This window comes from Equus caballus, chromosome 23 (genome assembly GCF_041296265.1).
Source record: "Equus caballus isolate H_3958 breed thoroughbred chromosome 23, TB-T2T, whole genome shotgun sequence".
NCBI lineage: Eukaryota > Metazoa > Chordata > Mammalia > Perissodactyla > Equidae > Equus > Equus caballus.
In genome coordinates this window covers 13,250,866-13,274,099 of record NC_091706.1, presented here as the reverse complement: position 1 = coordinate 13,274,099, position 23,234 = coordinate 13,250,866, and the positions used below count along the sequence as shown (strand labels likewise).

At 35.8% G+C, this 23,234-nt stretch overlaps 1 protein-coding gene and 1 long non-coding RNA gene across 4 annotated transcripts in view; one reads left to right on the top strand and one right to left on the bottom strand.

Moving 5' to 3' along the window:
- LOC106782490 (uncharacterized) overlaps nt 1-23,234 on the bottom strand; it is a 113,917-nt gene that overhangs the window by 74,617 nt on the left and 16,066 nt on the right. For both annotated transcript variants that reach the window (XR_011431750.1, XR_011431749.1), the window contains exon 2: nt 15,025-15,242. This is a non-coding gene — a long non-coding RNA (uncharacterized lncRNA). The remainder of the gene's footprint in view (nt 1-15,024; nt 15,243-23,234) is intronic.
- Nucleotides 17,686-23,234, top strand: part of ERCC6L2 (ERCC excision repair 6 like 2) — a 143,617-nt gene continuing 138,068 nt past the window's right edge. The window contains exons 1-3 of one of the 2 annotated variants that reach the window (XM_070249051.1): nt 17,686-17,802; nt 18,012-18,129; nt 18,804-18,940. In XM_070249051.1, coding sequence (XP_070105152.1) covers nt 18,901-18,940 — 40 coding nt within the window. In that variant the 5' untranslated portion in view covers nt 17,686-17,802; nt 18,012-18,129; nt 18,804-18,900. Of the gene's footprint in view, nt 17,803-17,891; nt 18,130-18,803; nt 18,941-23,234 lie in introns of those variants that run through there. The other variant, XM_023627095.2, reaches the window with a different exon arrangement.

Genomic DNA, 23,234 nt, shown 5'->3' with positions numbered 1-23,234 from the left:
CTCTCTGAATTTGCCTATTCTAGACACTTCATATAAAGGGAGTCATACAATATTTGTCTTTCTGTGTCTGGATTATTTCACTTAGCGTAATGTTTTCAAGGCTCATCTATGTGTAGGATTATCTAAATTTCATTCTTTTTTACAGTTGAATAATATTTTATTGTATGTATAAATCACATTTTGTTTAGCCATTGATCTGTTGATGGATATCTGGGTTGTTTCCACCTTTTAGCTCTTGTGGATAATGCTGCTATTAACACTGGTGTACAGCACATGTTTGAGTCCCTACTTTCCACTCTTGTGAGTATATAACGAGCAGTGAAATTGCTGGATCATATTGTAGTTCTATGTTAACTCTTTGAGGAACCACCAAACTGTTTCCCACAGTGGCTACACCATTTTACATTCCCACCAGCAATGCACAAAGGTTCCAATTTCTCCATATCTTTGCCAACACTTGATGCTTATCATTTTTTTTATAATAACCATCCTAATGGGTGTGAATTAGTGTCTCACTGTGGTTTTGATTAGCATTTCCCTAATGACTAATGATGGTAAGCATCTTTTCCTATGCTTATTGACCATTTGTATATCTTCTTTGGAGAAATGTCTATTCAATCCTTCGCCCTATTTATTCTTTTGTTTCCTGTGCTTTTGGTGTCATGTCCAAGAAGTCATTGCCAAATCCAAAATCATGAAATGTTTCCCCTATGTTTTCTTCTAAGAGTTTTATAGTTTTAGCTCTTATGTTTAGGTTCTTGATCAGTTTTGAGTTAATTTTGTGTACAGTGCAAGGGTACAGCTTCATTCTTTTGCATGTGGATATCCAGTTTTCCGAGCACCATTTGTTGAAAAGACTGTTCTTTCCCCATTGAATGATCTTGACACCCTGGTAGCAACCCGCATTTTAACTAGGCCTCCAGGAACTTCTAACACATATTCAAGTTTGAGAACCACTGTTCTAAGTGTGTTTTATCCTTTATCTTATACTTAACCAACCTAAGCTTGGGACAGTCATAACCAAATGAGCTTTCTGATGCATAGAAGGCATTTTATCTTGAAATTGTGACCAGTCTCATGCCAATAATCTAATGGAAATCCTAGACAATGACCGTGCTCTTATCAAAAAAGAGAATGATATCAACATAAATCCATTCTTGTTATAGCCAGTAAGTGACCCACTGAATTTCTCTCATTGGCCTGTTAGAATCCACTACAAAGAAAGACCCATGACACGTGGTTCATTGGGCTCTAGAAATAAAGTTTTCTAACAGATACTCTTAAAAAGGTTTAATATACACTGTTTGAAAGATTTTTACCAAACTTGATTTTACACTTATTTATGATAAGCAATGCTTATCTCAAGTTTAGCATAGTGAGTTAACAAGATTAAAATTCTGAAAGCTCTGGTGAATTTTGTATTAAAGCCTAATTGGAACCATGCTAAATTGGTACTTAGCTTTCATGTATTAAGGAAAAAAGAGTCTAACACATCATAAATAAATCTACTTATGCAGTTAAAAGCTTGTTTGTATGCAACCAAGCTAAATCAACAGCATCTAAGTGTGGCAATGATACACATGTCCAAGCTTTGTAGCAATACCCAGAAATTCATCTCCAACATACCCCTGGAAGAGGAGTTACATCAAAGCTGCCAAAACATTTCAGAATTCAGGGACACAGATTGATTTCTACTTATTATTTAGATATCCAGGTTTATTTAACTGACAAATTGGACTTTATTTCTTAGTTAACTATATCTTTCAATGGTCAGTCATCATCCAACCCTGAAACAAATGTTAGTAGATTAAAGTAGTAAAGGTTAAAACGTGTAAACCACATGCTGTAGATCTCAAAAATCAAGTCAATATGTGAAAGGAAAGAATTATTAGAGGATTTATGAAATCTGGCCTGAACAAATTAATTCATCAGTTTAGCCAAAGGTCTGTCAATGAATTCAAGAACCTTTTCAAAAAGGAAAACATCTGTTGCAATTTAAGTTTCCATTTATAAGTGAATGTTGTGGATTATTCTTTCTGGAAAAGGATACAACAGTTTACACAAATGTATTTGAAAGTTAATTTGAAATTACTCTTGTGTCTTTGAGGATCAGGGGGCAATCCATAGGGGATTTGAACTATTGCTGTACTCTCCACCCTTCTTGGTGATAGAAGGGAATTTGAACCTTACGGGAACTGAAAGATGTTACAACAAACCGTGATACCAACTATCCAGGAAGAGATCACTGTCTAGATGAGTATGCAAAGCCTCTACCTACTTGTGTTGTATTTATTGAAATGATGTACTTAATGGGAGATTTAAAGGCACTTTCAAGCATATACATATATATCAAATAGATATACATATACCATATGCCATATACCATATACATACATACATTTCTGCCTTACACATTTACTTAGAACCTTATCTTCAAGTCAGAAAAAATCCTACTGTATTTTGAGCTAGGTAAGGCACATATCACTATGCACATATAATAGATGAGGAAACTGAAACTCATAATAATTGCGTGAATTTGTTCAAGAATGCACAGTTAGCAAGTGGCAGGATTTAAATTTGAAACAATGTCATTTGATACTGGGGCATTGTTCATTCTGCTGCAACACGTTACCTTCCTAGCCATTCCCAGCTGTGTTTTCATAAACAATGAGGGCTCATCAGGGGTCACAGACCCTTGCTACTCAAAGTGTGATCTGTGGACCAGCAGTACAGCATTTCTTGAGAGCGTGTTAAAATGCAGAATCTTAGGCCCTGCTCCAGACCTAATGAATCAACCTACATTTTAACAAGATCCCCAGGTGCATATTATTGTCTGAGAACCTGTTTTAGGACTCACTTTGGGAAACCAATGCTAGAATTTACATGCTAAAAAAGACCTGCTGGAACTCTTTAGATTTAATTTCAACAGTAGTTTTCTATATTTCAAAGATGTGCAATCATTGATTTTTGCGGGTTTTATTCCAGACTTATTAAAAGACAGAAGATTAACTAACTAGTATGGGTTTGAGACCAATTCTTGAATTTTTATTTAGGAACTAGTTCAATTCTACATAGAAGAAATTTGAGGGATTTACTGTTGAAAGTAGTATTCAAATCAAAAATAAAACTTCTTAGAAGATTTTGCTAACAAGTTCAAAACTCATAGTATACTCTATTCCTTTCAGCTTATGTTTCCTATACTCTGAGTGTTCTTGGTAATGTTTATCATTTTTATTACAATTGTGAGGAATGTGTAGTTTTTAGTTTGCTCAAAGAATGGTGGTCTCAATGCAATATGGTGACATGAGTACTGTAATTGGAAAAAACTTTATTCCAAATTAAGCCAATTCCCTCTATTACTGCCTTTTATTAGCTTCCTGAAACTAAAATCATCCCTAGGCAAAGATATATTTTTATTAGCACAAAAGTGAAAGACAACTTCTAGTGTCAAAAGGCCTTTATCAAAACTTTGGCTTCACAGTAACCAGCGCTCTATGGCAAAAGTTGATGACAGTCAGTCAATAGTTAAGTTGTGGTTTTGGGGGTCTTCATGAACTGCAAATTCTAACTGGCTTTTAGAAGAAACCCACAGCCATGTCAAAGAGGAGTTAATTTCTATGTCTGGTATTCCCTGTTCAATAAAAATCCACAGAATCAGAATTTGAAATTCTTTAATTATGACTCTGATTTACATAAGCGTAGCAGAGTCCCAGCTTGAGAGGGCACCACACTCACCATGAGACTTTGGCATAATCAGACATATCAAGAGACTTGCTGGGTTGCCAGGGGTCTATTCACATGGGTATCCAAGGAGCCTTGGTGGGAGGTTGGAGGGTGAGGGTTATTGCAGGAAGAAAGTGTTGGCATTTAGTTCTTTCTTGACTACCTTCACAGGTCATTGGAGCAGAAAGAGGTAGGCTTTGATACCCTGAAGGTGGGGCAGGCTTCACTGCGTAGAGCAGGCAAATAGCAGTGGGTGTAAAGAAAAAGGGAAATATAAGCCAAATACCTCAGAGCCAACCTCAGAAAGCAAGAAGAGTTGCAGATAAATCCAAAGTGAAGAGATTTAAATAGAAGTTAAACATAGTATGAAATGAAAATGTGCTCAGCATTAATCATCACACGCAGTGAAATGCCACTGCACACACAGCAGAAGGGCTAAAATGAAAAGATGAGCAGGTCCAAGAGCTGGTGAGGATGTGGAGCAACTAGAACTCACACATTGCTCAAGGTAGTATATATTGGTACAACCACTTTGGAAAACTCTTTGGCAGTATTAACAAACATAAATTGCATGACCCAGAAATTCCATTACTAGATGACAAAAATAAATGCACATCCCAGTTTCCAGTCTGGAGCATAAGGAGCTTGGAAGCCATCACACCATCCTGACAACAAGTAGAAAGCTAAACAAACAGAAAAACCAGCCACTTTTCTTAGATGCATGAGAGAAGTGAAGTCACAGGGCAAAGTGCTGCCCCCAAAATTAGAGAAACGAACAAGCAAATACAGAGAATCCCAACTTTTACTGGAGCTGAAACCCATGAGCAGAACCTTAGTGGGAACCAGTACCGAGGAAGGAAAACCTGAACTGTAACTGACAGACTGGTGGACAAGTCTGAGACGTCAAAATTCTGGTGGGGGCCAGTAAGGAGAGGGGGGCACACTTATGTGAGTTTTAGCTCTAGAAGCTCTAACAGGTTCTCACAGTGAATACTAGAGAAAAATACCCTCATGCTTCTAGCCAAAAAGAGGGGGAAAGGAACTATTTTGAAATAAGCCAGAGCATTCTGTTATTAACAAGCCCTGTCCTGAAGACAAATTGTTTTACAGAGCCTAAGCTATTGGGTTTTATCAGAGCCTAATTGACTTGGGGGAAGGAAAATATCCAACTCCAGCTCACTCTAGCTATCCTGTCCCACCTCAGGAGGAAGAAATAACTGAGAAGCACTGGTGAAGCTCACAGCCCAGGGACACAGCCTCACTAAACGACCGAGACCTAGTCATAGCACTGTAGAATGCTTCCCTTCCTCTGACACCATACCACTAAAGGCCAATCTACCCTGTATATCATGTCTAGCTATTAAGAAAAAATTACAACACATACCAAAAAGCAAAAACACAGTTTGAAGAGACAAAGCAAGCGTAGGGGAGGAGGACAATTCCCCTAACTTCCAGGTCCTTCTGGTTGGTCTATGAATTAAATTGACATGAGACAGAGTAACAGGAGAAAATCAAAGCTTTATAACATGTATACATGGGAGAAACCCAGGAAAACTGGGTAGCTCACCAAAATGCCTGTGCTGCCACCTTAAATGCTATTTTTAGCTAAAGACAAAGGAGGATGTTGAGGGCAGTGGTTTGGGACTTCAAGGGGGAGGAAGGCAATTCACATGGAGATGGAAATGCAGATGGACCAATTATAGACAATGTGACCTGAGAGACATGTTTCACATTACATTACAGTTATCTTACACTATTAGCTCCTTCCTAGAACAGGCCTTCTATTTTAAATTCTTTTAGGCAGTTGTGGGAAAGTCAAAGTTTCTTTAGAGTCTTTTGTTCCTAAAAATAATCAAGCCAACGAGACATATTTTGGGGTGGCCAATTCTGATCGCCCACACAAACATCAGAACCAGATTTACCTATGACAGGGATGTTGGAATTATCAGACCCTGAATTTAAAACATCTGTGATTAACATGCCAAGGGATTAAAGGAAAATTGTTTCTGTACTCATAATACTTCTGAAATCAAATGTGTGAGTTTTCCACACTGAGTAATTCTCCAGTTCCCTGCAGACACCCACTGGGTGTGCTACAATTTAATTCAATTCTGACACTAATTACCTAGAGTTAGCACAGACCCCATGGGTTAAGGCTCAATCCCACAAGCCTGTTCCCTACTTCAGATGCCAGTTGCAAGTAGTGGGTGTCCAGGTTGTCCCACCCGGCTACAAATCAGGAGTCCCCACAACTCTCTCTTCAATCAATAATGACACACAGAACTCAGGGAAACACTACTTAGATTTACCAGTTTATTTTAAAGGATACAAATTAACAACTAGATGAAGATGTACCTAGGCTGGGTTCAGAGAGTCTAAGCACAGGAGCTTCTGTCCCCACAGAGACACGCTGCAGCGTGCCACACTGCCAGCATGTGGATGCCTTCACCAACATGGAAGCTCTTCAAGCCCCACTGCTTAGGGATTTTAGGGAGGTTCCACTAGGTAGACATGATTGATTAAACCACTGACCACTGGTGATTAACTGAATCTCCAGCAAAAATAGATAAAACATCATCCCAGCCTCAAGAAGCTTTTAGAGTGGTGGAGAAGGTAGACAAATAAAAAGACAATTAAAATATAATTAGATATGTTCAGTGATGGAACTGTATATCCACATTTATAAGAGGAATTTATGGTGGGAGAGGGTGTAGTAATCATGGAAGACTTCTTACTGCTCCCCCCTCACTGGAGGTGTGGGTCTGACGGTTCCAACCCTCTAATCACATGGTTGGTTCCTCTGGCAACCACACCCATCCTCCAAGAGTCATCTTATTAGCATAAACTCCTGTGTGGTTGAAAGGGGCTTATTATGGATAACAAAAGACATTCCTATCACCCCTATCACTCAAGAATTTACAAGAATTTTAGAAGCTCTATGCCAGGAACCAGAGATCAAGAAAACAATGTATTTCTTATTATATCACAATATCACAGGGATCTAATGGAAAAAAGTAGACAACACAGAAGAACAGATGGGTAATGTAAGCAGACAGATGAAAATCCCAACAGCCAAAAAGGAATGCTAAAGATCAAAAAAACACTGTAATAGAAATGAAGAATGCCTTTGATGGGCTCATTAGGAGACTGACGTGACAGAAGAAAGAATCTCTGCACTTGAGGATATGCTGATAGAAACTTCCAAAACTGAGAAATAAAGAGAAAAAAGATGGAAAAAAAAAGAAACAGAATATCCAAGAACTGTGGGACAACTACAAAAGGCATTAACATATGCACAATGGGAACACAAGAATGAGAAGAAAGAAAGAAGAAATACTGGAAGAAAAAATGACTGAGAATTTCCCCAAATTAAGGTCAGACACCAAACCACAGGTACAGGAAGCTCAGAGAACACTAAGCAGGCTAAATGCCAAAAAACAACAACTAGGCAAACCATATTTAAACTTCAGAAAATCAAAGATAAAGAAAACATCCTGAAAGAAGCCAGAGGAAAAATATGCCTTATTCATAAAGGAACAAGGGTAAGAATTACATCAGATTTCTATCAGAAAACATGCAAACAAGAAGAGAGTGGAGTGAAATATTTGATGTGTTGAGAGAAAAAAAATCCACCAACTCAGAATTCTGTATCCTGAAAAATCATCCTTCAGAAGTGAAAGAGAAATAGACTTCCTCAGACAAAAAAATTTATGGACTTTGTTGCCAGTAGACCTTTCTTGCAAGAAATGTTAAAACAAGTTCTTCAGAGAGAAGAAAAATGATACGTGTTAAAAACTGGAATCTACATAAAGTAAGGGAAAACACTGGAGAAGGAATACATAAAGGTCAAATAAAAAATTTTATTTTCTTATTCTTAATTGATTTAACAGATAACAGTTTATTCAAAATAGTAATAGCAACAACGTAGTTGATAATATCTGCTTACTTATATAAATGTAGACACATACTTATGTATGCTTAGGTATATATGAAATAAGTGACAGCAATGATACCAGTAATGGGATTGAGGAAATAGGACTATTTTGTTATTACAAGGTACTTGCACTACCCCTGGAGTGGTACAGTGTTATTTGAAAGTGGACTTGGATTAGTTGTAAATGTATATTGCAAACTCTAAGGCAACCACTAAAAAAAGTAAAAAAAGAAGTATAATCAATATGCTAAGAAAGGAGAGAAAATGGAATCATATAAAATGGTCAATTAAAACACAAAAGGCAGAAAAAGAATGGAATTTAAAGATGGGAAGAAAGTGAACGTTACTAAGAGAGTAAACCTTAAAAGTCTTCATCACAAGAAAAAAATTTTGTAACGTTGTATGGAGACAGATGTTAACTAGACTTATTGTGGTGATCACTTCACAATAGATACAAATACTGAATCATTATGTTGTACATCTGAAACTAACATACATTATATGTCAATTATACCTCAATAAAAAAATAAGAACAAAGAACAAAGGCAACAAATTGAAAACAGTAACAAATATGGTAGATATTAATCCAATTATATCAATAATCACCTTAAACATCAATGGTCTAAATATACTATTAAAAGAGAGATTGTCCGAGTGGATCAAAAAACAAAACAACTATATATTGTCTAAAAAAAATCCACTTTAAATATAAAGACATATATACATGAAAAGCAAATGAATGGAGAAAGATACACCAGGCTACTAACACTAACCAAAAGAAAGCAGGAATAGATATATTAATTTCAGATAGAGCAGATTTCAGAGCAAGGAAGGTTACCAGGAATACAGAGGGGCATTCCATAATGATAAAGGAGTTAATTCTCCAAGAAGACATAACAATCCTTAATGTGCATGTGCCTAACAACAGAGCTTCAAAATACATGGGGCAAAAAACTGATAAAAATGCAAGGAGAAATAGAAGAACCCGTTATTATAGTTGGTGACTTCAACACCCTTCATTTAGAAATGGACAGATCTAGCAGGCAGAAAATCAGTAAGGACGTAGTTGAACTCAAAGAACCATCAATCAAATGTACATAATTAACATCTATAGACCACAGCCCTACCTCCTTTTATCATGCTTCACTTTATTGCACTTCATAGATAATTGCATTTTTTTATAAATTGAAGTTTTGTGGCAACCCTGCATTGAGCGTGTCTATCAGAGCCATTTTTCCAACAGCATTTGCTGACTTTGTGTCCCTGTGTCACATTTTGGTATTTCTAGTGATATTTCAAATTTTCATTATTATATTTCTTATGGTGATCTGTAATCAGATATTACTATTGTAATTGTTTTAGGCACCACAAACTGTGCCCATATAAACCCATCAAACTTAATTGATAAATGTTGTGTGTGTTCTGACTGCTTCATGGCCCAGCTGGTCCCCCATCTTGCTTCCTCTCCTCAGGCCTCCCTTTTCCCTGAGACACAACAGTACTGAATTAGACCAACTAATAACCCTACAATAGCCTCTAAGTGTTCAAGAGAAAAGAAGAGTTGTACATCTCTCACTTTAAATCAAAAACTAGAAATGATTTAGCTTAGTGAGAAAGGCATATCAAAAGTCAAGATAGGCTGAAAGTTTAGGCCTCTTGCACCAAATGGTCAGCCAACTAGTGAATGCAAAGAAACAGTTCTTGAAGGAAATTAAAAGTGTTAGTCCAGTGAACACATGAATGATAAGAAAGTGAAACAGTCTTATTGGTGATATGGAGAAAATGTTAGTGGTCTGGATTGAAGATCAAACCAGCCACAACATTCCCTTCAGCCAAAGCCTAATCCAGAGCAAGGCCCTCACTGTCTTCAATTCTGTGAAGGCTGAGAGAGGTGAAGAAGCTACAGAACAAAAGTTTGAAGCTGGCAGAGGTTGGTTCATGAGGTTTAAGGAAAGAAGCCATCTCCATAATATAAAAGTGCAGGGTGAAGCAGCAAGTGCTGATGTAGAAGCTGCAGCAAGTTCTCCAGAAGATCTAGCCAAGATCATTAATGCACGTGGCTACACTGAACAGATTTTCAATGTAGATGAAACAGCCTTCTATTGGAAAAAGATGCCATGTAGGACTTTCATAGCTAGAGAGGAGAAGTCAATAGCTGGCTTCAAAGCTTCAAAGGACAGGCTGACTCTCTCATTCAGGGCTAATGCAGCTGGTGACTTCAAGTTGAAGCCAATGCTCATAAGAATTATGGTAAATCTACTCTGCTTGTGCTCTATAGATGGAAGCACAAAGCTTGGATGACAGCACATATGTTTACAACATGGTTTACTAAATGTCTTAAGCCCACTGTCGAGACCTATTGCTCAGAAAAAAGATTTCTGTCAAAATATTACTGCTTGTGACAATGCACCTGATCACTCAAGAGCTCTGATGGAGATGTACAATGAGATTAATGCTGTTTTCACGCCTGCTAACACAACATCCATTCTATCCCATGGATTCAGGAGTAATTTTGAATTTCAAGCCTTATTATTCTAAAAATATATTTTGTAAGGCTATAGCTGCCATAGATGGTGATTCATCTGATGGATCTGGGCAAAATCAATTGAAAACCTTTTGGAATGAAGTCACCATTCTAGGTGCCATTAAGAACATTTGTGTTCAGGGAAAGAGGTCAAAATATCAACATTAACAGGAATTTAGAAGAAGCTGATTGCAATCATTATGGATGACTTTGAGGGGTTCAAGACTTCAGTGGAGAAATTAACTGAAGATGTGAAAATAGCAAGAGAATTAGAATTAGAAGTGGAGCCTGAAGATGAGACTGAATTGCTGCAATATCATGATAAAACTAATGGATGTGGAGTTGCTTCTTATAGATGAGCAAAGAAAGTGGTTTCTTGAGATGGAATGTACTCCTCATGAAGATTGCTGAAATGACAAGAAAAGATTTAGAATGTTACATAAACTTAGTTGATAAATCAGTGGCAGGGTTGGAGAGGATTGACTACAATTTTGAAGGAAGTTCTACTGTGGGTAAAATGCTATCAAACTACAGAGAAGCCATTTGTGAAAGGAAGAGTCAATCGATGTGGCAAACTTTATTGTCATCTGATTTTAAGAAATTGCCCCAGCCTCCCCAACTTTCAGTTACCAGCACCCCGATCAGCCAGCAGCCATAAAGATTGAGGTAAGACCTTCCACCAGCAAAAAGATTATGACTCACTGAAGGCTCAGATGATAGTTAGCATTTTTAGCAATAAAGTATTTTTTAATTAAAGTATGTACATTGTTTTTTTCAGACATAATGCTATTGCACACTTCACAGACTACAGTATAGTGCAAATATAACTTTCATACGCACTAGAAAACCAAAAAATTTATGAGACTTGCTTTATTGCGATATGCTTTATTGCAGTGGTTGGGAATTGAACCTGCAGTATCTCCGAGGTAAGCCTGTACTTTGTCCAACAAGAGCAGAACACAAATTCTTAAGCTTACGTGGAGCATTCATCCAGACAGACCACATTATGGGATAGAAAATACACCTAATAAGTTTAAAGGAAGAGAAATCATATAATGTCTGCTCTCAGACCACAGTAGAATTAAACTAAAAATCAATAATAGAAAGATAGCTGGAAAATTCCAAAGTACGTGGAGATTAAACAACACGCTTCTAAATAAAATATAGGTCAAAGAAGAAATCTCAAAAGAAATTAATAAATAATTTTAAATAAAATAAAATGAAAATACAACTTATTAAAATTTGTGTGATTCAGCAAAAGCAGTGCTTAGAGGGAAATTTATAGCATTGAATGCATATATTAGAAGAAAAGAAAGATCTAAAATCAATAATCTAAGCTTTCACTTAGGAAACTAGAAAAAGAAGAGCAAATTAAATCCAAAATAAGCAGAAGAAAAGAGGTCATAAAAATTTACAGCAGAAATCAAATAAATTTAAACAGGAAATCAATACAGAAAAATCAATCTGGTTCTTTGAAAAGATCAATGAATTGATTAGCCTCTAACTGGCCTAACCAAGAAAAAGAGAGACAGGATACAAATTACTAATACCAGAAATAAAAGAGAAGACATAACTACCGATCCCACAGAAATTAAAAGAATAATAAAAAATATTACGAGCAACTCTATGCCTACAAATTTGGTAACCTAGATAAAACGAACCAATTTCTTGTAAGACACAATCTTTTAAAACATACACATGAAGAAATAGACTACCTGAATAGGTGTATATCTATTAAATACATTGAATGAATAATTAATAACCTTCCAAAACAGAAAGCACCAGGCCCAGATGTGTTCACTGGTGAATTCTACTACACATTTAAGGAAGAAATTATACCAATTCTCTGCAATCTTTTCTAGAATGCAGAAGTGGAAGGACTACTTCCTAACTTATTTTATGAGGCTAGCATCACACTAACACCAAAAGCAGACAAAGACATTACAAGAAAAGAAAACTACAGATCAATATCCCTCATGGACATAGATACAACATCATCAACAAATTATTAAAAAAGCAAATCCAACAATTTATAAAAGGAATTATACATCACAATTAAGTGGGATTTATCCCAGGTATACAAAGCTGTTTCCACATTCAAAAATCAATTAATGTAATCCATCACATCAACAGGCTAAAGAAGAAAAATCACATGATCATATCAGTAGATGCAGATAAAGCACTTGGCAAAATCCAGCACAGATTCATGATGAAAACTCTCAGCAAACTAAGAACAGAGGATAACTTCCCTTGGTTGATAAAGAATATCTAAAACAAAATCTACAGCTAACATCATACTTAACAGTGAAAAACTAGAAACTCCTGTTAAAATCAGGACCATGGCAAGCATATCCTCTCTTACCACTCCTTTTCAACATTATGCTGGAAGTACTAGCTAATGCAATAAGAAAAGAAAAGGAAATATAAGACATACAAGTTGGGAAGGAAGAAATAAAACTGTCTTTGTTAGCAGACAATATGATTGCTATGCAGAAAATCTGAAAGAAGCAACAAAAATACTCCTAGAACTAATAAGTAATTATAGCAAGGTTACAGGATACAAGGTTAATATACAAAAATCAATCACTTTCCTATACATCAGCAATGAACAAGTTGAATTTGAAATTAAAAACACAACAAAATTTACATTAGCACCCCAAAATGAAATATTTAAATATAAATCTAATATATACATACATGATCTATATGAGAAAAACTACAAAACTCTGATGAAAGAAATCAAAGAAGAACTAAACAATAGAGAAATCTCCCATGTTTACGGATAGGAAGATTCAATATCATCAAGATGTCAGTTCTTCCCAACTCCATCTATAGGTTCAAAACAATACTAATCAAATTCTGGCAAATTATTTTGTGGATATCAACAAACTGATTCTAAAGTTTTTATGAGAGGTGAAACATCCAAAATAGCCAATAAAATATTGAAGAAGAAGAACAAAGTCATGGAACTGACACTACCTGATTTGAAGACTTACTATAAAGCTACAGTAATCAAGTGTGGCATTGGTGAATATGCAAATAGAATACACAAATAGATCAATGGAACAGAATAGAAACCCCAGAAAGAGTCCCACACAAATATAGTCAACTGATCTTTGACAAAGGAGCAAAGGCAGTACAATGGAGAAATGACAGTCTTTTCAACAAATGGTGCTAGAACAACCAGACATCCACATGCAAAAACATGAATCTAGACACAGCCTTTATACCCTTCACAAAAACTAACTCAAATGGATCATAGAACGAAATTTAAAATGCAAAATTATAAAGTTCCTAGAAGATAACATAGGAGAACATCTAGGTGACCTTGGGTATGGTGATGACTTTTTAGATACGACACCAAGGGCACAATCCATGAAAAAAAGAATTGATAAGATGGGCTTCATCAAAATTAAAAATTTCTCCTCTCCAAAAGACACTCTTAAGAGAATGAGGAGACAAGCCATAGACTGTGAGAAAGTAATGGCAAAAGACAGATCTGATAAAGGACTATTATCCAAAATATACAACAAACTCTCAAAACTCAACAATAAGGAAACAAAGAACCCAATTAAAACATGGGCCAAAGATCTGAACAGACACTTAATAAAGAACATATACAGATGGCAAATAAGCACATGAAAAGATGTTCCCCACTCTATATCATTAGGAAAATGCAAATTAAAACAACAATGAGATGCCACTACACACCTATTAGAATGGCCAAAATCCAGAACACTGACAAAACCAAATGTTGACAAGGACGTGGAGCAACAGGAACTCTCATTCACTGCTGGTAGGAATGCAAAAGGGCACAGCTGTTTTGGAAGACAGTTGGCAGTTTCTTACAAAACTAAAACTCTTACCATACAACCCAGCTATTGTACTTTTTAGGATGTACCCAAAGCAGTTGAAAACGTACATCCACACAAAAACTTGTACACAGATGTTTATAGCAGCTTTATTCATAACTGCCAAAACTTAAAAGTAACCAAGATGTCCTTCAGTAGGTAAATGGATAAGTAAACTGTGGTACATCCAGACAATGGGATATTATTCGGTGCTAAAAAGAAATGAGCTATCAAGCCAGGAAAAAACATGGAGGAAACTTAAATGCATATTACTAAGTAAAAGAAGCTAATCTGAAAAGGCTACATACTGTATGATTCCAACCATAGGACATTCTGGAAAGAGCAAAAGTAAGGAGACAGTAAAAGAATCAGGGGTTGCCAAGGATTAGAGAGGAGGGAGCGATGAATAGGCAGAACACAGAAGACTTTTAGGGCAATAAAATTATTCTGTATAATATTATAATGGTGGATACATGTCATTCTACATTTTTAAAAATCCATAGAATGTACAACAGCAAGAGTAAACCCTAATGTAAACTATGGACTTTGGGTGATAATGATATGTCAGTGTAGGTTCACTGATTGTAACAAATGTACCACTCTAATGGGGGATGTTGACAGTAGGAAGGCTGTGCATATGTAGGGACAGGGGCCATGTGGGAAATCTTTGTACCTTTGCTCAGTTTTGCTGTGAACCTAATACTGCTCTAAAAGACAAAATCTATTAAAACAAAACACAAAAAATACATACGCCTATCAAAAGACATATTTTTTAACAATAAAAGCAACAGAATGAATATATAAATGGTGGTATTTGCATACAATGGAATGCTATAAGGCAATGAAAAAGAACAAGATCCAACTGCATGCAACAACATGGATGATTCTCACAAAAAAGACACAAGAGAGTAAATATTTTATTATTCCATTTACATCAAATTTAAGAACAGGTAAAACTAATCCTTAGTGATAGAAATGAGGATCATGATTACCTTTGGGTGAGGGGAGGTTTGAGCTAGGAGGAAGCATGAGAAAATCTCCCGGAGTGCTGAAAATGTTGTATATTTTGATCTGGGTGGTGGTTACACTGGTGTATTCATACAAAATTCATCAAGCTGTACACTTAAGATTTGTGTACTTTGCTGTACAGCACTGAGTCTTTCTCTCAGGTTGTCCTTCAGTCTGGTCCCCATGTCCTCATGCCTGGGCCCTAGGATGAAGGATATATGGAGCTCATCAGTCAAAATCCTATGGGACATTGAGAGCCCAAGGCACCAGCAGCTTTGGTGATAACAGGAGGTAGCACCACCAGGAGCAATGGAGAGGGCCCTCTGTATAGACAGAAGTGTCCTCACCTTTAGGCATTTATAACTTTGATTCCCACATCAACAGCAGGAGCAGCACCTTTAGTTAGAGCTTTGTGGCACTGGGGGCATCACAGCTGTTTTTGATATTTATGGGCACTGAAGAATTCACCACTGAGATGGAGGGAGGAAAATGGAAGCTACCTTGTGGGAGCCAAGAGAACAGTTCATGGAGCCCACTCCTTCTGGAGACTGCTGTCACATCAGGAAGTCAATGCATTTACACTCTTGTTTTCCATTAGAATTCTGAACCATTTGAGATAGAAAATGGAACCAGACAAGTGGAGAGCAAGACGTCAGCCTCATTATTGATAGAGCAATGGGAGAAGGGGTAGAAACATGAGAAGAATGAGATATCCAATACTTAACCACAGGATTAAACAGGTTTATTTCCATTAAAGGCAGTGCTGGGAAACCACAGGCCCCTGCTCTCCTGCAATGACAAAGCCTTCATCATTTACCTCAGGATCAAGAGCAGCCTAAAAAGCACATGCCTTGTGCCAGCAAGCAGACCCCAATAAAAAAGAGGGAGGAGGTGAGCTGTAAGTGCCCAGTTCAGTATCCCAAGCTCCCTACTCAGACAAGATACTACCTTCCAGAGAAGGAGAGAGTGAGGCAGCACGAATGGATGTCCTCTACCGGGAAACTTCAAGAGTGGGGAATAAGTGCCTTCCAACAGCTGCCCCAAATATTTGGCAGGAATATGAGAATCTTGTGTTTCCACAAAGCAGACAGGGAGTTGTCAGTATCACTACGGTCTACTTTAGTCAGATGATGGTGCAGCTTTGGAATTATGTTGCAAAAGGAATGGCGCACTCTGAATTTAGGACATTTTGTGATGACATCTGATGGTCATAATCTTATGTCAGGGTCCTGAGAGGTTATCAGGAGGCAACTAGAGAAAGATGATATTTTTTGTCTATTCATGAAAAGAAAAAAAAAGGCAGCCTCAGATTTGGATCAGAGTGTACTTGTCACAACTCCAGATGCCTCTTGCCCCAAGATGACTGGAAAGGAGTATTCCTTTTTCCTATGAGTTGGGCCTGTGGAGGAGAAGATATATCCTCAGAGGTCTCTCATCTGGACAGCCAGATCCCCCATGAAGAGGTCAAACCCAACGTCTCTCTCATCTAATGGGAGCAGGATGCTGCTCAGATCTTCTGGGGGTAAGGCTCCAGTCACAAGGCAGAGAGAAATCTCGTGCTCAGAAAGGTGCATGCTTTTATACAGAAAATGAGCTTAAAAGTTTAAGGTCATTTCAAGCTGGGAGAAAGTGAAGTAAATTGCTATACCTTTTTAAGGGTAAAGATACGTGAATTACCACAACCATGTGAACAATGTGTGAAAAGTGCCAAACTTCAGGTACTTTACAGAACTGTACTTGAGTCATCTTATTTTCAGTTATTATTGTATGGTATTTTCTTAATGTTTTGGAAATTATTAATATTTTTGAAAACATTCATATTTTTACCTATATTAGTTTACTTAAATATGTGATTTGAACAGCTGCTGCATTAAGAGCCTTATCCAGACACTAAAATTACTTCCAGGATAACAGATCTCTAATTTTATAATGAAAGTCAACAACCACATCACAAAATAGAATTCACTTGAAAGATATGCTTTAATGTTTTTGCCTTTTTTTAAACCAAAATTCCAGTGGTCCATAAGCAACCATGCCATGAAATACAAATGGAGGGTTTCAAAACTTTGCTGGGCAGATTATCAAACTAATCACTTAGTGCATCCTTGAGAAAGCAGAGATGTTCTGGTGAAGGAAGCAGAGAACCTGGAGGTGCACAGAGGGGATATGACAAGAAGGGACATGAGCGAGGAAGGGACAGGGCTACAAGAGCAAACACAAGAAAGGAAGGAGGGAAGTTGTTACAAACTGTCCCTATTTCACAATTTTACAAATGACCTAAACCTCTGGTAATCGAGATGGAGACTTTATAAAACCATAATTAGATACTTAAGGCAATTCTTCAAGTTTTGCGTTAATCCTTGGCATAGCATCCTCTAGTCTCTGGATTGTTGCACTAGTAAGAATCTGCAGACAAAAAGAGAGTCTTTGTAGATACAAGAAGAAAAGAAACGATTCTCTTTTATATTGGCACTATTTTTTTTCTCCTTGACTCATTCATTCAGGGCTTTTTTTCAGTTGTCCTGAGACTATAGGAAAGAGTTCTTACCTGTTAGTCATTGAATGCCTGTTTGTTCCCTTCCTGCACTACTGATCAAGGGAAGCAAACTTTTCAACTTCTTAAAAGCCCATTTTAGATGTTCCTCATATGACTCAGTTGACACGTTCACTGGTGATAAGCAGTCTCACTATGACTGACCAGTTTCTACTTTTGACATCTTCCAGTAGAAGAAATGAGTTGCTGTGCAGAAGTTTCCCCTCAGGTGGCCTTTACCTCAATTTTAACTAACCAATTCTAGAAAGGGAAACTTTCTTTTCAAGAGATCAGAATGCTATATTAATGCAAGTGCTTACTGCTGTTGAGTTCTACCTCTCAATATGGCAGGAAACAATGACTTTCTGTTACTGTAGGGATTTTTTAAAGAGTTCTTTACTTGGCACCCAACAACAATTCCTTTTTCTTGTGTTTTAGATTTTCAGAAAAATATGAACATTCCTCCTAAGAAGCTGTCATCAGCATAAGGTCTCTGAATGCGGAAGACTGAAAGGCGGACTTCTGCATGAAGGTGGAAATCTACATTCAGTTGAAGGTAACTGCAAAGCTAATATGTAATATTAGGTTGTCATAAGATCCAGGTCTTCTCTTCCCAACCATCCTGAAGAATCTCATATACTACTCATGGTGGGTTTCAAAGCAGACCTGGATCATCAAGGCACTTGAGAAGGGGTTGGCAGTTATGGGAGTTCTCATACAAGCTGAAGCTGCAGTGATAGACTGGTTTTGAGAATATGATGGAGGTACCATGACTCAGTACTTGTCAGTGTTTCCAGGCTTTGTTGGAAACCATAGGATATCACGAAAGATTTTCAAAACATATATTTGAAGTGAAGGGAAAAAGTAAAGGGAAGAGAAAAGTATACAGGGTGGGAGAATAAAAACAAGACAAATAGAAAAAAAAAGGTGAGTATTAATTTTAGAGTGAAGAGCAAGGATAATTAACATTATTTAATATCAATTATTTAATTTTAAACCTGTCATGCTAATTTAGGTCATAGCACATGACATAGTTGATGCATAAACCTTATTTTAAATTATTTAATTATCATTCTATTTTGTCAAAATCCCCTGAATTACTAAGTAACATCCCTAACCACATTGCTTACTAAATGTCAGTGCCAGATATTAAGGGAGTAAATTTTATCACCATTGCACAACATTAACAGCTATTTCTTCAGCTCAATGTTTCACTCTTATATTTAACAGGTAGACCAATTTGCTACTAAGTTTGTTTCTTTGGCCTGGGCTGTAAAAAAGCCACATCCTCTGGGAAGCCTTTTTCACTTAACCCAGTATTACAGAGATGCCAAGATACAATTTCAGTGAGATCCACACTTACTCAGGTAAATTCAACTAATTTATGAGCTATGTTAGCAAAATAGTAAAATATTTACTCAGTCATTCTGCTTACAAAGATTGTTAGATTTTATGCTGTCATTTGACTCCTATCTAAAATTTATGTAAAGGTTGGATGTCTATGATATTGAAAATAATTAAAAATATTCTGACCTCTATGAGCTTAAAGTTGTGTAGTGCTCTAAGCCATTAGCATCCTTATTTATCCTGAAAACATACATAATATTTAGAAACAAAGATAATTGGTATTATAAGGCTAACTGCCTATGTCTTAAGGATGATTACCATTATTTTCTTGGCATTTTATTTAGTAATAGGCTAAATGACATTCTTTGTAAAGAGTGCTAGTTTATTTTTGAGCTTAGCTCTGTATCTTTAATAGAGAATTTCTTTAGATCTTTTTAAAAAAATTCTAAAAGGACTTGTCTTTTATTATAAATGGTTAAATAATTTTTGTTTTTTCCAACTTTTTATTATAAGCCTTTTCAAATGTATGGAAATTTGAAAGAAAAATACAATGGATACTCATATCACTCATGTACCTACCGTCTAGATTCAACAATTGTTAATATTTTGCCATGGAAGCTTGTGTGCGTGTGTGTATGTATGTTTGCTGAATCCATTTCAAAATAAGTTGCAGACCATCATACTCTTTCCTAAATATTCAGCTATCTGTCCTAAAAACAGGGCATTTCACTACATAATCAGATCATTAACACATCCAAGAAAATTAACAATAATTCTATAATATTATCTAATACCTAGACCATATACAAATTTCTTCATTTGTTACCCAAACATATTTTATGTTATATATTGCATAGCTGAGTTTTTTGGTGTCTCTTTAGTCTCTCATAATTTAGAACTGCGTTCTCCCCAGTACTCCCCTCCCCTCAACACTCACACATTTTCTTTTCCTTGTCATTGAACTTTTAAAACAGGGTCCAGGCCAGTTGCTTTGTATCATGTCCTATATTCCAAATCTGTTTGATTATTTCTTCATAGTATCATTTAACTTGTTCATGTCTCCTGTGTATTTCTTGTGAATTGTAAGTTGAGTGCTTTAGATCCATCTTAAACATTTGATCTGAGTCACAGCCACTTATGTGGGCTTTTTTATCATTGCAAGTACATAATACTTGGCCATATCCAATAAACTAAAGACTTTCTGATTTCATAAAATATGATTATATGTGTCACCAAGTAAGATCTCTCTCCTGTGCTTTATGATTTCTTAGCAAAATATATAACACACATTTACCAGTTGAATCATGCCATTCATATTCAATCTCTTTACATTCTTGTAAGTCACCAAACATTTTCATTTAGAATGTGGTATACTATACAAAAAATTATTCTTTTCCTGTCAGTGTGCCATCTTTTTTTTTCTTAGTATTATTTTGTGATTTTAAATTAAATATACTCTTCTATACTGACAGGCAGTTAAAGTCTTAAAACTATCTAGACAACTGGTCATCTGCTTCTAGAATAATAATATATATTACGAGTATAAAAATGAATGCAACTTATAAAAATAACTAAATCCTTTAATGCACCAACTAAGTGTGAGGGAAATCTGTATGCTGCTTCTATAATGTATAATGAGTGACATAAAAATAGTCTCTAAAGAATTGTGAAATTTTTGATTAATCCAAGCTATGAATATCTGGAAAACTGATGCCTGAAGTTTTCCAAGTGACTGCAAATAAAACTAATTATGAATCTATTACAATTGATAAGTTAATTGTTTAAGCTCTTCTCAAGATGAAAGCTGAACATCAGTTATGACTGATTTGACTAGTTATGTACAATATTTGTTTTAGGGTAATATTTTAGTCTTTTCAAAATTCACCCCGAACTGGACACTGGGGGGAAATTAGTTCTTTTTTTTTTTTTTATTGATTCAATCTCCTTACTAGTTATATGTCTATTTAGATTTTCTACTTTTTCATTATTCAGTCTTGGTAGGTTGTATGTTTCTGGGAATTTGTCCATTTCATTTAAAGTATCCAATTTGTGTACAATTGTTTACAGTACTCTCTTACAATTCTTTTTATTTCTACAAAATCTGTAGTAATGTTCCTTTCTTCATCTCTGATTTTAGTTATTTCAGTCTTCCGTCTTTTTTCTTAGTCAATATAGCTAAAGGTCTGTCAATTTTGCTGATCTTTTTGAAGGACTAACCCTTGGTTTTGTTTTCTTGATGTTTTTCTATTCTCTATTTATATCTGCTCTAATCTTTATTTCCTTCCTTTTGCTAACTTTGGGTTTAGTTTGTTCTTCTTTTTCTAGTTCCTTAAGTTGTAAAGCTAGGTTGTTAATTTGAGGCCTTTCTTCTTATTTTAATTGTTTACAGCTATAAACTTCCCACTTGGCACTACTTTTGCTGCATCCCCTAAGTTTAACTGTGTTGTGTTTTTATTTTAATTTTTCTCAAGAAATTTCTAATTTCCCTTGTGATTTTTTTCTTTGACCTATTGGTTATTTAAGAGTGTGTTGTTTAATGTCTATCTATTTATGAATTTTCTAGTTTTTCTTCTGCTATTGATTTCTAGTTTCATTCATTGTGATTGGCAAAAATATTTTGTATGATTCCAATCCTTAAAATTCATTAAGATTTGTCTTGTGGCCTAATATATGGTTTATCCTGGAGAATTTTCCTTAACACACTTAAGAAAAATGTGTGTTATGCTGTTGCTGGAAGGAGAGTTCTGTATATGTCTGTTAGGTCCAATTTGTCTGTGGTATTGTTCAAGTCCACTCTTTCCTTATTGATCTTCTGCCTAGTTCTATTCATTACTGAAAGGGGGCTATTAAAGTCTCCTAATATTATTGTACCCGAATTTTTTTTAAGAGTGTCTTTGTGTGGCAAAGTTTCTGAAGCTCTAAATGGTTGAGATTATTTTTATTGCACTCTCATATTTAAATGACAATCTAGATAGCCGCAAAATTCTAGCTTCAGAGATTTTTCTCCCCTTCAATAGTAAAAAATATAACCCAGTTGTCTTCCTAGAGAACTTTTTGAAGTGTCTAAAGTGAACATGTTACTTATTCATATGTGAGTGATCTGTTGTTTCACTCTGGAAGTTTTTATTTTTGACATTCCTAAATTTTACCATAATAAGTCTAAGTATGAAAGTTATTCCAATAAGCGCAGTCTGTCTTATTTAACTGTGTAACAGTCTATGCAATCTCTATGGTTTAGCTAACAATTTTGGACACGCTATTGACTTTGAATTTTATGAGGGCAGGGACCATGTCTTTCAGGTTCATGGCTGTACCTTCAGTGCCTAGTTGGGTTCCTGGCATAGGGTGGATGTAATGTTTCTCTTGTAATTTATCTCAATAGCTAGGGAATTTTATAGCAGAAAAGTAAGAAATAAACATTTAATAGACTTTAACATTAAAATGAGTTAGTTCCATTAAATGGCCTATGTATTATTTGAAATATAAGAAAATACATAGGAAAAGAACCATGCAAATTATCATTGGCTTGTACAAAATCTGTACTGTACTCCTTTAGACTAGTGATATGTACAACCATATAATAATTAAAATACTTAAAAGTGAAAAGAAGTAGTTTCTTTTTTCCCTCAAGAATATCCACTTACAATGTAATGTACAGCATGGTGATGATAGTTAATAATACTGTAATGTATATTTGAAAATTGCTAAGAGAGTAGATCTTAAAAGTTCTCATGACAAGAAAAAGGATTTTGTAACTACGTATGGGTGATGGATGTTAACCAGAATTACTATGGTAACCATTTCACAATATATACAAATATCAAATCATTACTTGTACACCTGAAACTAATATCATGTTATATGTCAGTTGTATTTTAATAAATAAAAAAAGAATATCCACTTATATGAATGAATGCTAAATTTTTTTAAAAAGTGGAATTGTGGGACTTTCTTTGCCTAAATCATCTTTGTTGTGGTTCTAGGCTGATTTTGCTTAGTGGTATGATTTTTTTCTAATGATAAACAACCCTGTGTGACCCTCCCCCCATCATATTCTTTGCTTCTTTTAACTACCATCTAAAATAACAGCAATAAGGTCCACCTTTAACAGTCATGCAAATTTGCAAGTTGTCACAGACTTAGGACCTGATATAATCTTTCTTGAAGAAAAGTAATACAAAGGTTGGTAGAAAAAGGAAAGATAGGTCTTCTCATGGCTGTGAATATAGAAAGCCCCAGGACAATTCACAGCCACAAGTGGCATTATTGTGACAATAGTGGTGAATGCAAAAAGACCTTAAGAAAATGCTACTG